At 59.0% G+C, this 14,387-nt stretch overlaps 4 protein-coding genes across 4 annotated transcripts; 2 read left to right on the top strand and 2 right to left on the bottom strand.

Moving 5' to 3' along the window:
- Window positions 1-550: 550 nt before the first annotated feature.
- On the top strand, window positions 551-2,124 carry TRAVEDRAFT_62247 (uncharacterized protein; the record flags this gene model as incomplete). Its single annotated transcript, XM_008034286.1, has 11 exons — window positions 551-636; window positions 698-764; window positions 820-831; window positions 892-946; window positions 1,003-1,164; window positions 1,227-1,246; window positions 1,302-1,317; window positions 1,374-1,409; window positions 1,473-1,558; window positions 1,640-1,760; window positions 1,840-2,124. The coding sequence occupies 11 exons, from the start codon at window positions 551-553 to the stop codon at window positions 1,944-1,946; spliced, it is 768 nt and encodes a 255-aa protein (XP_008032477.1). The 3' UTR covers window positions 1,947-2,124.
- Window positions 2,125-2,723: 599 nt separating this feature from the next.
- TRAVEDRAFT_55634 (beta-glucosidase) lies at window positions 2,724-7,030 on the top strand (the record flags this gene model as incomplete). Its single annotated transcript, XM_008034209.1, has 31 exons — window positions 2,724-2,828; window positions 3,169-3,223; window positions 3,280-3,297; window positions 3,359-3,424; window positions 3,477-3,525; window positions 3,590-3,610; window positions 3,657-3,746; window positions 3,798-3,839; window positions 3,899-4,000; window positions 4,053-4,100; window positions 4,155-4,158; window positions 4,211-4,234; window positions 4,288-4,336; window positions 4,394-4,399; window positions 4,452-4,526; window positions 4,581-4,592; window positions 4,648-4,697; window positions 4,752-4,792; window positions 4,846-4,909; window positions 4,963-4,991; window positions 5,044-5,142; window positions 5,201-5,332; window positions 5,388-5,441; window positions 5,497-5,524; window positions 5,577-5,716; window positions 5,781-5,847; window positions 5,907-6,009; window positions 6,210-6,252; window positions 6,307-6,573; window positions 6,630-6,696; window positions 6,759-7,030. 31 exons carry the CDS (start codon window positions 2,724-2,726, stop codon window positions 6,999-7,001), a joined length of 2,193 nt encoding a protein of 730 aa, XP_008032400.1. The 3' UTR covers window positions 7,002-7,030.
- Window positions 7,031-7,072: 42 nt separating this feature from the next.
- On the bottom strand, window positions 7,073-10,790 carry TRAVEDRAFT_62249 (uncharacterized protein; the record flags this gene model as incomplete). Its single annotated transcript, XM_008034287.1, has 4 exons — window positions 7,073-7,652; window positions 7,716-8,132; window positions 8,190-10,666; window positions 10,721-10,790. The coding sequence occupies 4 exons, from the start codon at window positions 10,788-10,790 to the stop codon at window positions 7,263-7,265; spliced, it is 3,354 nt and encodes a 1,117-aa protein (XP_008032478.1). The 3' UTR covers window positions 7,073-7,262.
- Window positions 10,791-11,700: 910 nt separating this feature from the next.
- Window positions 11,701-14,138, bottom strand: TRAVEDRAFT_139993 (mitogen activated protein kinase). The gene is made up of 9 exons (XM_008034921.1): window positions 13,994-14,138; window positions 13,721-13,914; window positions 13,539-13,599; window positions 13,397-13,470; window positions 13,091-13,339; window positions 12,775-13,035; window positions 12,254-12,319; window positions 12,131-12,191; window positions 11,701-12,057 (listed from the first exon to the last, which is right to left on the bottom strand). Exons 1-9 carry the CDS (start codon window positions 14,034-14,036, stop codon window positions 11,978-11,980), a joined length of 1,089 nt encoding a protein of 362 aa, XP_008033112.1. The 5' UTR covers window positions 14,037-14,138; the 3' UTR covers window positions 11,701-11,977.
- Between the last annotated feature and the right edge of the window lie 249 nt (window positions 14,139-14,387).

The raw sequence follows: 14,387 nt of genomic DNA on the forward strand, positions 1-14,387 counted from the left end.
CGTTCGTGCACTATCTGGAGCTCTTCTGCACTAGAGCGCTCGCGCACGAGAACGGGGGACATGGCCCGCAGAGGCACAAACGCCGGAGAGCTATCTCGGTGTGTCGCCTGCAACTGTCAACGCTTCAGCTGCCGTGTCTGCTACCCCCTCGTGCTAGTCCTCTCATGGTGCACTCGTTCCCTCGATGTCTGACAGCCCAAACACGACCTCAGAGCACCCCCGGCTATACTCGAGGAAATGCACCCGCCAATGCTAGCTCCGGAGTAGGGTGATAGACGAGGTACCGTCCTATGACGTGCCCCGCAATCGCGCTCTACCCCACCCCCGGACGCGACTGTGTTGCATTGGGCTGCCCGTATGACCGCTCTCCGCCTCTTCTCGTCGACGGAGCGCGGATCGACGTTGGACCGAGTATTACCCCGCGCTGTGTTCTTGCGGGGAGCGCGTCTCGTGTCGTGCACCGGGCCAACGTCGGCTCAGCTCCCTTTTCCTGGCCGTCGTACATATACCCCCGGGGCAGCATCGGTGCCCGCCCATCGAGTGCACAAGCATGAAAAGCGTAATACTCTCACTTTTACTGTTCGCAGCGGCGGCTTCCGCCACCGTCCTTTGGGACGGAAGGTTCAGCAACTACACGTAAGTCCGGCGAGTTTACAACAGCGGCGCGGGTTCTCACCGGGTGTCTCTTGTACTGCAGAACGGCGGCGGACTTTGACAAATGGAGCTGGAGCAGCCAAGTCGGACAATACCAGACGTACATCTACGTAAGAACGCTTCGAGCTCTAGCGTGACGTGATCCATGCTCACCAGTTCTTCTAGGGCAACCTGCATGTAAGCGCCGTGTGCATTGTGCAGGGAACAAGGTAGACTTGTACTGAGCCGCATGCTCAGGGCGAGACCGCTTCTTCGTGGCTCACGCTCGGCAGCCAGTTCAAGAATCCCGCGAGTACGTGACCTACTGGAATGCGCTGAAACAGGATTGTGCGCTCACATGGCTTGCAGCGACGGGCGAGAAGCAGGGGGTCAAAGTCAAGATTAACGCGCAGTCGACTTGGAACGGCGGTCCGATGCTCAGGACGGAGCTCCTCCCGCAGACGACGAATTCCCTGACGGGGCACCTCTTTTTCCATGTTTCTCTGCAGATTCCGACCGTGAACCCGCCCGGTATGAACTATGTGGCTGCTGCTGTCAAAAAGTATCGCTGATTATTGTGCGCTCCGTTGCAGATCCGGCGTATGAGCATCAGGTATGGATAATCGTTGCAAGAATTGTGGCTGAGAACTGACGCAACCCTCTTGCAGATTGTCTTTTGGGAAAGTCAGTCCCCTTTCGCCACAGCTCGGCGTTTGCTCCCCACTCTAACGAAATGTCAGGCCACTTCGCCGACATCAAGTACGGCCAGCTGAGCGGTGAGCGTCGATCATTCCTCTCTCTCGTGACCGGACGTCCATTCATGCGGTCGCACTGCGCAGGCCAAAACGGTGTTGCGGACACCCTCCAGGTCATCACCGGCGGCAAAAGCATCTGGTCCGTCCAGCAGCCCGTCAAGGGCACTTGGGTGCGTCTTCGCCACATGTGATATTCCACTACTGGGCCCGCGCTGAGCGCTCTGACCTTGTGGGCGTGTGCCTGCGTCTAGTACAACTTTATCCTGGAAACGGGCTCACCCGGCGGCTTGTGGGTGTCGACCGGAAGCGCACCGCTCACGAAGGTGTTCACGGGTTCGCTGGGTGGCAGCGGGGGCACGGACTGGCACATCGGTCAGGGCACATCTGCGTTCACTTGTTCAGTCAGAACGAGCTAGCTGACTGTGGCTGACGGGCCGGGGCAAATATATAGGTGCTCTGAGGCTGCCGATCAACGGGGCCGCCCAGCAGATCACGGAGACGGATTTGTACTACAGCGGGATTTACGTCGAGGACACCGGGCCTACCACGCAGCCGTGAGCCGGGTGAATACCGTTTCGTCACTTCGTGCGACTTGGACAGTGTGGCAAGGCACTCGCGACGGCGTTACGGAGGTGATGGACTGCGCAGAGATAGGCTAAGGCTAAGGCTACGATGTGTTGACAGCTGGTACTTTTTGTACGTGCGGCACCGGGCAATTGAACACCTCCAGCGCCGCTGACGCAACTGCTATTCATGTCCGCTGTGGATTCGCGTCCCAGCGTCGCGGGTAGAGCTGCGAAACGCACCCGGCCGAAGTACGTGTTCTGAGCATTCCCTTCATCTCGGCGATGTCGGTTTCGCGAACGCCATGGCCTGCTGCGAGAGCTGCGTTGCAGCGGCGATCGACGTTCCGGGAGGAAGAACTGATGAATGCCGCACCGCGTGGCGTGAGTTATATCTCGCGTGCGGTCTGCCCACCCAGGGCCATCGTGCAGATTAGCCTTGGGTGGGCTTGGAGACCGCTAGCCTCGCAGCCTGCCGCTGGGAAGCTGTCGCGCCTCGCGGGGCACATGTCCGCTCGCGAGCAGTGGCTGTTGCGGGGGAGGATCGCCCTGAAAGAAGCCGCCGGCATGTGAAGGACGCGGAAGCGACGGTGCTCGCGCTGTCTGGGTGACACACTGGCAATGCATGTGCTCGCCCATTCAGGTGATGCGTATGCCGTTCCTCTCTAGAGTCCGCGCGCACCGCGGGACCGCCGCGTTTTTATATTAATATGCCTGCTCGCGTCGCGTACGCGCGTCGTCCGCGAGCGACCCCACCCCCGCACGCGACTCCATGTCTCTCTTTTCCTCGTCGCTCTTTGCGCTCGTCTGCGCCCTGGCCGTATGGCCCTCTGCGGCTCTCGCCCAGACTGACTCTTGCAGCACCGGCTCGGGGTGCGTGTGCTCCGTAAATATATCACGTTTGATTTTGACCGACAGCCTGCGCGGTCCAGATCCAACGCGACAACGTGCTCGCCCGGGTACAACTGTGTCACCCAGAACAGCAGTAGGTGGTTCCAAAACTCTGATGTGCAGTGTGCTGAGCTACAGTGACTTCTAGCGTCGCTCTGTGTTTTGGACTCGCCTGTCTCGGTTCCCCTCAATGTGTCGGGCACCATCAGAGCTCCTGCCCAGTCTGCCATTGCAAACATTCCTGCCATTTGGGCAGCGGCCTATGCTAAGGTTCGTGCTGGTGCTCTAGAGCCTATGCGAGAATAGTGTTGACGGCTTGAATGTAGGCAAAACCCGTTGTCGCGACCCTGTCCAACGCGGACAAAGCCAGTCTCGGGACAGGTGTGAAATCCCACTTGATTCTGTAAAGCGCTGCGTCTTAACTCCATGTTCTGCAGGTCTGGGTCTGATTGGAGGTGCGACTATTTCGAGTCTGCAAGCGCATCAAGCGCGTGCTAAAAATGCGATCTCTCTCAGGTCCCTGCATCGGCTCCACCGCAAAAGTATCTGCGATCCCCGGATGGGCCGGGCTTTGCTTGCAAGGTAGGATAGGACCGTATGTTGGCCGTGTACTGTCGTTGAACACCGCATATAGACAGCCCCGTCGGAGTGCGCTTCGTGAGCGGAAACTCGGTCTTCCCTGCGTACGTAGCTAGAGTGCTCACACTATCTCTTATTTGTTTCTTACACTGACATTTCTGCACACAGCGAAATCAATGCGGCCGCCACGTACGTTGGCTACGATGTGGTCCTACCATTTCTAACATTACCACAGCTTCAACCGGACCCTCATCCGCGCCCGCGGTGCTGCCATGGGCGCCGAGTTCAGGGGGAAAGGTATTAACGTAGCCCTCGGACCTATGATGTGAGCAGCATCCACCGCTCTTGCAATCCTCCATCTCACCGTGCATCGTAGGAACCTGATGCGTGCCCCGGCCGCGGGTCGTAACTGGGAGGGGTGAGTGCCGAAAAAGGAACAACACAACATTCGAAGACTGACTATATCGAAATCTGCAGTGCGGGAGGTGATCCCTTCCTCACCGGAGAAGTTGCGTTCGAGATGATCGAGGGCATCCAGTCCCAGGGAGTGCAGGCGTGCGCTAAGCACTTGATCAACAAGTTCGGACTATCCCCGTCTCTGACTGGCAGCGAGGCTGACGCGTTACTCCAGCGAGCAGGAACATTTCCGCATGAGCAGCTCCTCGAATGTGGACGACAAGTAAGCGGGATTTTGGTATCGTCCGCGCATACATTGAGCTTACATGTCCCACAGGACTGTAAGCTGTGTGCCGATGCAGACTACATATTACTCGCTAATGTCTTTTCCAGACGCACGAGCTGTACATGCATCCGGTGGGCGCCCTCCGGGTACATTGTGAGTATCGTCGTGCTGACATTGTGATCAGTTCCTTCGCAGTGTCCAAGCGAATGTTGCGTCGGTGATGTGCAGTTACAGTGCGTCTCCATTCACCTCTCATGTATGCATAATTTCCTGACATTAGCGTCCATCAGACCAGGGTAAGAGAACGTGCTCCCTTCACTCGAGCAGGGAGATCTAAGTATTTTCAAGTCAACGGCACCTTCGCCTGCGAAAACGACAAGGTCCTCAACGGTCTCCTCAAGGGGGAGCTCGGCTACCAAGGCTGTACGTCTCGCACATCGGTCTCCTTTTTCGCATTCAACTGACCTGTCCTTCCAGACGTCATGTCTGGTAAGATCTGAGCAAACCACACCCCTTACGGCACTGGCTGACGGTTGTGGTGAAGATTGGTACGCGACGCACTCGACGGCCCCGTCTGCGAACGGCGGACTGGACGTGAGTATAGCACTAGGGGGTTTATTCACGTCTTATAGACTGACCTTTCTTTAGATGACCATGCCCGGCGACAAGTTCTTCGCTTCGTTCAGCAGGTACGTCCATTCATTGGGACCATCGTATATACTGGATGCTGATCAAATCATAGCTACTTCGGTGACAACCTCGTGAGCGCGGTCAAGAACGGCGACGTTACGCAAGCGCGTCTGGACGTGCGTGTTTCGCTGGTTTGGTCCCAAAGGCGTGATGCTGACATCAGGGACAGGACATGGCTACCCGCATTTTGGCTGCATGGTAGGTAGCTTCGTAAAAATAGGCTGTGTCAATAAGCTAACAATCCCGCCAGGTACATGATGGGCCAAGACTCAGGCTACCCCGCGGTCAACTTCAACTCCTGGATCTCCTTCCTCGGCTCCAACGTCAACGTTCAGGGCGACCACGCCAGGTCAGCCGCATTGCTCTAGAAGTGTGTTACATCCCGGATGCTTATACCACGCTTTTAGCCTCATTCGCACGATCGGGGCTCAGTCGGCCGTCCTGCTCAAGAACCAGGGCAGCGTCTTGCCGCTCAGCGCCCCCAAGTCGCTCGCTATCGTCGGCACCGGTGCGCGGTCCGCGATCTTGGGCCCGAACGAGTGAGTCGCCTTGGAATGAAGATGTCACGCATGGTGCTCAGATTTTCGCGAATAGGTGTTCCGACCACAGCTGCAACGACGGTGTGCTTGCCGTCGGCTGGGGCAGTGGGTGAGTCCCTTGCCGCAAATATTTGTTTCCTCTACTTTTCTAACATGCTTTCTAGCACCGCGAGTTTCCCGTACCTCACGGCGGTTAGCCCATATATCCAATGAAGGACGATGTCCAGTACTAATTTTCTTGTAGCCCCTCGATGCTATCCAAGCGAAGGCGAAGGCAGACGGCACCTCGGTCTCCACCTGGACCTTCAGCGACGACGTGAACCTCTCCGCGAATGCGGCGAAGGGCAAGCAGGCCGCGCTCGTCTTCATCACCGCTGACAGTGGGTTAGTGCTTCCGTGTGGTCACATCGTTCTGCGAATGCGTGCTGACTTTTCGCTTGCGTGAAAGTGAGGCGCAGTACACGGTAGAGGGCAATGCTGGCGACCGCAACGATCTGCAGGCGTGGCACAATGGCGTACGTTCATAGGCGTTTCCTTTGGACATGGCGAGTGCTGATTTGCTCGCGTGCGGTAGGATGCGATCGTGGAGAAGGTCGCGAGCGTCAACAACAACACCATCGTCGTCGTGAACAGCGTCGGCCCGATCATCATGGACGCCTGGATCACGAACCCGAACGGTCAGTAAATTTTCTTCCTGTTTCTGCCCGCAACGTCCTGACCCGCTTGTATGCAGTGACCGCCGTGGTAAGCATAATGTTGGCGTAATCCATTTCTACGCTGAACCTCTCCTGTAGATCTGGGCCGGCCTTCCTGGCCAGGAAGTCGGTGAGTCCAACGAATATATGGTCCCCAAGATCGCTCACTAACTTTCGCGCAGGCAATGCGATCGTCGACGTCCTGTACGGCGCCGTGAACCCCGCGTACGTCTCCCCACGAGCTTACCAAACCCCGCCAAACTGACCCCACGTCCCCAGCGGCCGCCTGCCCTTCACCATCGCGAAGGCCGAGCCCGACTACTCCGCGCGCGTCACCTACACCGGCTCCGGCACCGTGCAGATCCCCTACTCCGAGGGCCTCTTCATCGACTACCGCCACTTCGACCAGGCCAACATCGCCCCCCGCTTCGAGTTTGGCTTCGGGCTGTCGTACACCACCTTCTCGTACGCGGCGCTCAAGGTCAGCGGCTCGACCGCTGGGGGCACCCGCCAGGCAGTTGGGCCGGGCTCTGCCCTCGACCCTTGGTGAGTCTTACAGACGTCGCCACCCCATATTGCATTTCATGACGGATTAAACGCAGGCTGCACGACCCCGTCGTCACCGTCACCTTCACGGTCACCAACACCGGCTCGCGCGCGGGCACCGAGGTTCGTCTGGTCCCCAAAACCTCACGAAAACTTTCTAGTGCCGATGCTCACATCCTGTGTAGGTCCCGCAGTTGTACACGTCCCCGCCCGCCTCTGCGAACCAGGCGCCGTTCAACCTCAAGGGCTTCGACTCGGTGTACCTCAACCCGGGCGAGACGAAGACGGTCACGTTCCAGCTGTCCCGCTACGATTTCTCCGTCTGGAACGTCGTCGCGCAGCGCTGGGACATCGCGACGGGCGTCACGGGCCTCTCCGTGGGCTCGAGCAGCAGGAACCTCAAGCTGAAGGGATCCATCACCAACTAATCGACTTACTGCTTCTTGTACATATACCCCACACGTGCACTTCTCCTGCAGCACTCTTTGCTTTGAACAGAGAAAGAATACATTCGTTTGTGGATCGGATCGAAAACATGAGAAAGCGTGAGCAGCCCGGATAGAACAGAAACGTCGGTCGAGAACATTTAACAGAGCCAGTCCGCAGTCCGTCAGTAACTACAGTCCATAGATCGCGGTCAGCATCCACACGCCCAACCTCCCCCTCTCCCCTCCATTTGTGAGTCTGACTCAAGCGACCTCCTTGTTGCGCCCGCCCGTAAGCTGCCGCACGAGATACATGCCACGGCTCTCGCCACCCTCGCTCTTCGTGCGCGCCGCGAACCCAATCGCGCTCTTCGGCCGCGGGTAGCGCGACATGCCCGGACGCGGCCCGTCAAACATCTTCGTCGGGCTCGACGTCAGCTGGCGCGTGGGGCTGAGCCCTCCCCCAGTGAGCTGCCGCATGAGCGCGGGGTCCGAGCTCCCGCCGAGCCCTGTGAATTGCCGCGCAAGCGTCGTGGTGCCCGTGAACTGCGGCGCGACGCCGCCGAACGCGTTCTTGCTGCCCGTGTAGCTTGGGACGAGCGGCGTGCTCCGCGTCGGAGACGGCGAACCACGATGAGTCGCCGGCATAAGCAACTGCACATTCAGGCGCGTGTCAGAAATCGGTTACACTATAAGGCACAAAATGAGACGACATACCAAGCACTCGCGGCACCACACTCCGCCGTCCCTGTCCGTCTTCGCCGCGCTGTCGAGCTTCTTCCCGCACCCAGGCTTGCCGTCCTCCTTCCTGCGGCCCTTCGCCTCCCGCCCGCCACACATCAAACACGTCGCATGCCAGCGCGAGCCCTGCGGCCCGGGCACGACGCCCCGCTCCATCGGCGAGACCGCCTTGTGGCAGCCCGGGCACGCGGACGAGGTCCCGAAACGCGGCTGCGGGAAGGTGAACGACGCCTGTGAGGCCGGCGCGGTCTTCGGCGGCGGCTCGTAGCGGCTCGAGCTCGCGGGGTGGTGGTACGTTGCGGTGAACGTCTTCGGAGTGGGCTGGGTAGCCGGCGCTGACCGGGGCATCGTTGCAGTGTAGGTGCGAGTGATGGTCCTCTCAGGCGGCGCACACTGTAGCACATGTCAATATATGCGCCTCAAAGCCTCTAAATTGGCAGATTTACTCACCTGAACATGGCAAGCCCCTTTCGGGCTGCGCACGAACACCGCACGTCCGCCCTCGCTGTCCTGGAAGAGCTTGTCGCACACCGTGCAGCGGAAGCACGACGCGTGATAGGTCTTCGGCGGCGCTCCACTGCTGGACGGCTGTTCGGGCACGGTCACGAATTTCCCGCCGTCCTTGCGGCTGAACAGCGGCAGGTTGCAGCGCGCACACCGGGCATCCGCAGACAGTGGGGTCGGGATCGTGATGTCGTGTGGCAGCGTGCGCGACTTGGGCGTTGGGGTGACAGCGTCGGCCTTCCCGTTGCTCCCCGTGTGCTGCACGGCGATGCCCTTCTCTGCCTCCGCGCGGCCGCGTCGAGAGGGCGGGCTAATCGAAGGAGGAGTGGATGGGCCGCTCGACTGAGTGGCCGCGTCGGAGAAGTCACCAGCGAGGTCAGGGGTGGGCGGGACAGATGAGCTGTAGTCTGTGCCCAGCGACGTCCGAGAAGCGCTGGTGCGCAACCCCAGTCCAAGTCCAAGTCCGATGCGCTCAGACTGGGGTGATGTCAGTCCGCGCGCGGGGCGAGGGATGCGGGACAACGACATGTCGCTGAGGCTGGAAGATATGGAGCTCATGGACGTGTCGGGACCGAAATCGATGAGGTCTCCTGTGGGCACACTAGGGAAGGCACCCAGGAGGGACTCCACCTCTGCATCACCGGTACGATCTGGTTTGATAGTGAACGCCGTGTTGCCAGTGGTGTCTCTCCGCAAGACATCCGTATTGCCAGTTGTATCACGGCGGATGTAATTCGTACCACCAGTGTTGTCGCGTCGGACGTAGCTCCCGCCGCCCGTATTGTCCCGTCGAACGTAGGCCTCTCCACCTGTATTGTCGCGGCGTACGTACGCCGTGCCGCCCGTGTCATCACGACGAGCCCCACCAGTGTTGTCGCGGCGCACAATGCGGAGGGGCGCTATCGACCCTGCGGTCGTCTGCGGTTCGAGCGAACCGTCTTCACCCACGAACGCGGAGGGAGTCCCACTCGAGCGGGGATGTGAACGAGAGCGGCGCGCAGTTCGTGTGGGCGTGGTCGTGGTGGAGGTCGAAGAAGCAGCAGCCTGGCCAGGTGCTGACGGAGGACCCGGCGATGCCTGCCTGAGGAAGCGCTGCTTCATCTCCTCAATGGCATCCGCAGTAGGAGGCTTCGAGGAAACCGGGCTCCCGTAACGCGGGCTTCCCGACCCGGTCAGTCTGGCACTGATCGGTGAGCCCTCGCCTCCGTCAGGATCCGGGGACCTCAAGCGACTATAAGACCGTCGCGAAAGGGGGCTCCCGTTCCTCGTAGGGGAGGTATCCGAGCTTTGGTACCTTGACAGTGCGTCGCGGGCTGAAGGGGAGCCAACACTGGATGAGGAGTTCGCTCGTGCCCGCGCGGCAAGGCGCTCGGCAGTCGGGCTGGCATCTCCCGCGAACATGGTAGTGTATCGCTTGCTGAGTGGGGTATGCGTGCTAGGTGGTGAAGTAGGAGTGTGCATCGTAGGATTGGAAGGACTGTGAACAAAACGTGCGCCTCGACTCTCCGCAACTGGGGTGTTTTCGCGGCTTCGGATGCCAAGTCGCATCTCGAGTTCATCCAGGGCAGGGCTGCCCTCACGCTCCTTGTTAGTACGCCTGATCCCACCCAGGTTACTGGTTTGCTCCTCCGAGTCCTTGCGACGGCGGGGTGTGTTGCCCGAAGGGCGCTTCAGGCAACTCTCAAAGCAGTCCGCGCAGCTCGGCCTGCCAAGCAGGTCGACCATGGGGTGATCACCAATGTTCTTGAAGCAGCCCTCACAGCAGAAGCAGCGCTTGTGCCAGACCTTGCCGCTCGTCTCGACAAAGCCGCCTTCGCTCTTCAGGATGAGCACGGCTTTACCGCAGGCAGGACAGTCGCCTTTGGATCCTCCGTTCTCGGTGAAACAGGGTCGGCATAGAAATCGTGTGCCAGAGCCAACGTCTTCGAAAGGTAGTCCGGGGCGGATCGACGAGGGATCGGGGTATATAGTGGCATCCGGTGGGAAAGGCGAGGAGCAGAGAGCACAGATGAAGGTAGACAGAGACTCCTTGGGTTGTAGTACAGATCCATAGACTTTGGCGAGACGAGATCCGCTGTTCAGGTTAGGCAGAATGCCCTCTTCCGGCTTAACGGTCGAGGCGAGATCATCTTCGTGGGAGGCCGACGTAGAGTGTTTGAGAGGAGAAGGGGGTCGCACAACGGAGGTAGAAGAAGCGATGTGTGCAGAGACTCTGCGGTCGAGGGATACGACGGCGGGTTTCTGGGATTCGGGGCGCGGAAACTTTCTGGTTGAAGGTCCTGATGCAGGACTGCTTTGGAATCCCTGGCCGGTGTTCATTCTCTGAACGGGTGTAGGACCGGTCTTCTCGCGGGTGACATAGGTCTTGGACCATGGGTCCTGGGTCTGCTTTCCATCGTCCTGGTTCCATTTGACGACAGGTGCTGCAACAGGGTTCAAACTACCGGTCAGATGTGATGAACATGCATAAAACTTACCGACTGGAGTGCCACCGCATTTGCAGCGGGGGCCTACGACGATGTCACCGCATCTCCTGCAGAATCCCATCGAGTGATGTACAGAGTATACAGAGCAGAAACGACCGCGTTAGAGTGATGGAGGCGTAAGCAGAGGTCGTAAGAGGGCCAGGGGTGCGCGTGTGGCAGGCGTGGCGGACCGAGAGGGATGAGATGGTTACGTTCAAGAACCGAACGCGGCAGCAGATGCCAACCCCTCCAATCGGGCAAATCCCAACTGCAACACGGTCACGTGCGCGACGCGTCCAAAGCAGCTCCGCTCCATTCCAGGAACCGTCGTACGCATCCACAACGGACCCACAACACCCCACTAGTAGTACTCTTTAGTAAATAAACCACAGTATGCACAGGTTTATTAAGTATTGGGCCCTCTTCTTCAATTTTGAACGAGACATACTCCGCCCTGACCCCAGCAGAACGTGAATTCCAGTTTCTAGGCCATCGAGGTTCTAGCAGGTAACGTTGATAAAACTCGCAGCTCCAGGCACGACTCTCTCGCGGCGCCTTTTTTGAGCTCTCCTCCGACTACATGAACGCGTTTCAGCCTAGCGTATTATCAGAAAGCTGACTGCTTTACTGAAAGGAAGAGCACTTATACGAATAGACTGCACTGGCAGCTGCAAATTTCGCGGAGGATACTTATACATAGATTCATCATTTTTCTCGTCCTTCTCTTTGACACCCTCGACAATTCGTAGAGTGTTGGATGGGGTTTTTTTGACGGACGATGGACGCCTTACGCTTAACTCATGTCCATGTACGAAGTTCCCGAGATGCCGGCCGCTTTTTTGGTTGTAAAGCTGTATTCTGCTCTTCGTTTTTACACTCCGGAAAACCGAGCTCCTTGCGCTACGTCTGGCGGTCAATTCGACGCGATTCTCACTTCTTGCTCCGAGTGGCGCAGCGCGGGTTCCTGGGATGTCGTCGCCGGCACGCGTGAGGTGAAAGAAAACGGAACCCTGAATGTATTATTCCCTCCATAAATAGGTAATATATAATAATGGTACTTGGTGCGGTGCTACAGCAGTATGCAACAACAAACGAGCGGGGGCGGGTGGCTGGCGGTTAGTCAATGTGTGCCCGCGGTATATCCAGAGAAGGGGTGCATAGTGAAAGGCTACGAGAAGCGTCTTGGCCGCGCGTAGGGTGACTCAGTTGTGTTCGGTACTCGGGTTTCATCATGGTTGGGTCGTCGCAGAGGGAGAGAGGGCGGGCGGACTAGGAGGAGAGGAGCGAGTTGAAGGACATGACCTCGTCGTAGAGGAGTTGTTTCAACTCGTCCTTGTTCAGCTCTTTGTCTGTGTGCGGGAGCGATCGGTCAGCGTCCTGCTGCGGGTTTCAACCAAAGGGGTAAGGGGAGAAGAAACGCACAGTCAAACTCGAAGTAGTCGGGGTCGAGCGAGGGCGCGGCGGGCTCGTCTTCGGGATCGTGCTGCGCAAAACGGGGCGGGTGTCAGCTCAGCCAAGGGGCTCAGACAGGGGCGCGGGACTTACGTATGCGGAGAGGTACGGGTGGTCGAGCGCCTGGGAGACAGTCAGCCTCTTCTTCGGGTCGAATGTCTGTGTAGGGGGCACAGTTAGCGTTCAGTTTCAATAAAGCTCATGGACAAAGCATGTGTATATGCGGTGAACGACGGGTAGGGTGGGGATGTGTTGGGACGTGCCGCACACACAGGCGGTGTACGACATGGGCGATGGCAGCGCGGAGCCGGTGCTAGTGCTGCCATCTCCCATCACGTCGTCGCGCGGGCGAAGATGCTGCTGCATCACGGCGGCGGCAGGCACTATCAAACCAAGCGCGAGGCCCCGCTCAATGCGCGATCCTTTCCCTCGATGAAGTGCGATGGCAGAGCAGCTCGCCGGACTTCTAGGGGCAGAGAAGCCTGTCGGCGGGTGCGCTCTGCCCATCGCTCATCACACCCGTCATGTATTCCGCATCCCGCATCTCGCATCCACACAGCCAAGAGAACGAGAGAACATCGCGCGCGGGAGCGAGAGAGAGAAGGAACACTCACGAGTGTCTTCTGCAGGAAGTCGATGGCTTCGGGGGACGCCTTCGGGAAGAGCGCGGTGAACGGGCGGCGCTTGCGGATGGGCAGCGCGCGGATGTAGTCGCGCGAGCGCCGCGAGGTGATCCCGTAGAACTCCTCGAGCGTCGGCGTGCCGATCACGTCCAGGATCAGGTCGAGCTGGTGCCCGTAGTCGCGCCCGGGGAACAGCGGCCGCCCGTTCAGCAGCTCCGCGAGGATACACCCGACTGCCCAGATGTCGATCGCCTGCATGTCGTGGTGAGTGTATGCTCGGATACCAGGGAAAATGTGGAGAGCGCACCTTAGTGTACATCTTGAAGGAGAGCATGATCTCCGGCGCGCGGTACCAGCGCGTCGCAACATACTCAGTCATGACGCCGGCCTCCTTGCCGGCCGCGCTCGTCGAGCGCGTGCTGCGCGCGAGCCCAAAGTCGCACACTTTGAGGTCGCAGTTTGCGTTCAGAAGCAAGTTCGCGGGCTTCAGGTCGCGGTGAACGATGTCCGCGCTGTGCATCGTCTTCAGCGCGCGCAACGTCTGGTACACGAAGTACTGCGAATGGCCGCGCGATCAGTCAAACGGCGGCAGTGTGCGTTTCAGCAAGCGCACCTGGCAGTGATCATCTGTCAGCTGCTGCGTGCGGATGACGCGGTGCAGGTCTGTCTGCATGAGCTCCTGGATGACTGCAGGCAAAGGGAGCGGGATCCGGGTCAGCGGAGCCCGGGGCGGGAAGCGGGAAGGCGGCACGCACAGTAGATCTCCTTGAAGTCATCGAGAGACGGCGGTTTCACGATGTCGAGGATAGAGATAATCTGGGAACGGGTGGCCAAGGCGACGGCGTTAGCACGATGTTTCCCGCGCGCACACGTTGTAGGGGGACGGGCGAGACGGGCATAGACGTGGACGGACGAGACGGGCGGGAGATAGACGTACGTTTTCATTGACACACGCCTCGGAGAAGAACTTGAGGAGCTTGAGCTCGCGCAGCGTGCGGAGGCAGAAGAGGGTGTGCTCGAAGGGGAGCACCTTCTTGATCGCGACCTCCCTGTTCGTGGGTTTGTGGAGGGCGGCGACGACCGTGCCGTATGCGCCTTCACCGAGGCCGTGGAGGATCTTGTAATCGTCGCCTGTGGGAGTGACAGGCGTCAGTCGCTTGCGTGATAGACGTGTGCATGCGAGGCAGGCGACAGACAGCAGGCTACGTACCGATGTGGAACGGGGGGAGGGGCTTCTGGGCTCTGCGGGTCATGATGATGGTGGTGGTAGGAACGTGAGCTGGTCAACGGCTGCAAGACACAAAAAGTAGAGTATAAGGGGAACAAGGAGGGAAAGTCAGGGAAACGATTAAAGCAGCAACAGGAAAGAAGAAGGAGTAGAGAGACAGGGTCGACGAGGCTGGCGCATATGTAGGCAATGGGGGCGGGGTTTGTCGCCGGCTGTATAGTGGTAGACGACCTGTTTGTGATGCAGATCAGCCTGCGCGACATGATGGATTGCAACGATGCAATGATGGGAGTAGCAAATCCGTTTATGCTGGCCGCACAAGTGGTGTACAAGGTACTCGAGCAGATGCATTCACTGCACATTGACGTGCTTATCT

Source organism: Trametes versicolor (genome assembly GCF_000271585.1).
Source record: "Trametes versicolor FP-101664 SS1 unplaced genomic scaffold TRAVEscaffold_1, whole genome shotgun sequence".
NCBI classification, from domain to species: domain Eukaryota; kingdom Fungi; phylum Basidiomycota; class Agaricomycetes; order Polyporales; family Polyporaceae; genus Trametes; species Trametes versicolor.

Excerpts from the sequence above, each read along its gene's own strand:
- TRAVEDRAFT_139993 (XM_008034921.1), bottom strand. The coding sequence starts at position 14,036 with ATGACCCGCAGAGCCCAGAAGCCCCTCCCCCCGTTCCACATCG. Across the intron at positions 13,600-13,720 it reads AGGCGTGTGTCAATGAAAAC|ATTATCTCTATCCTCGACAT; the intron begins GTACGTCTATCT and ends ACCCGTTCCCAG. Across the intron at positions 12,192-12,253 it reads ACCCGTACCTCTCCGCATAC|CACGATCCCGAAGACGAGCC; the intron begins GTAAGTCCCGCG and ends CGTTTTGCGCAG.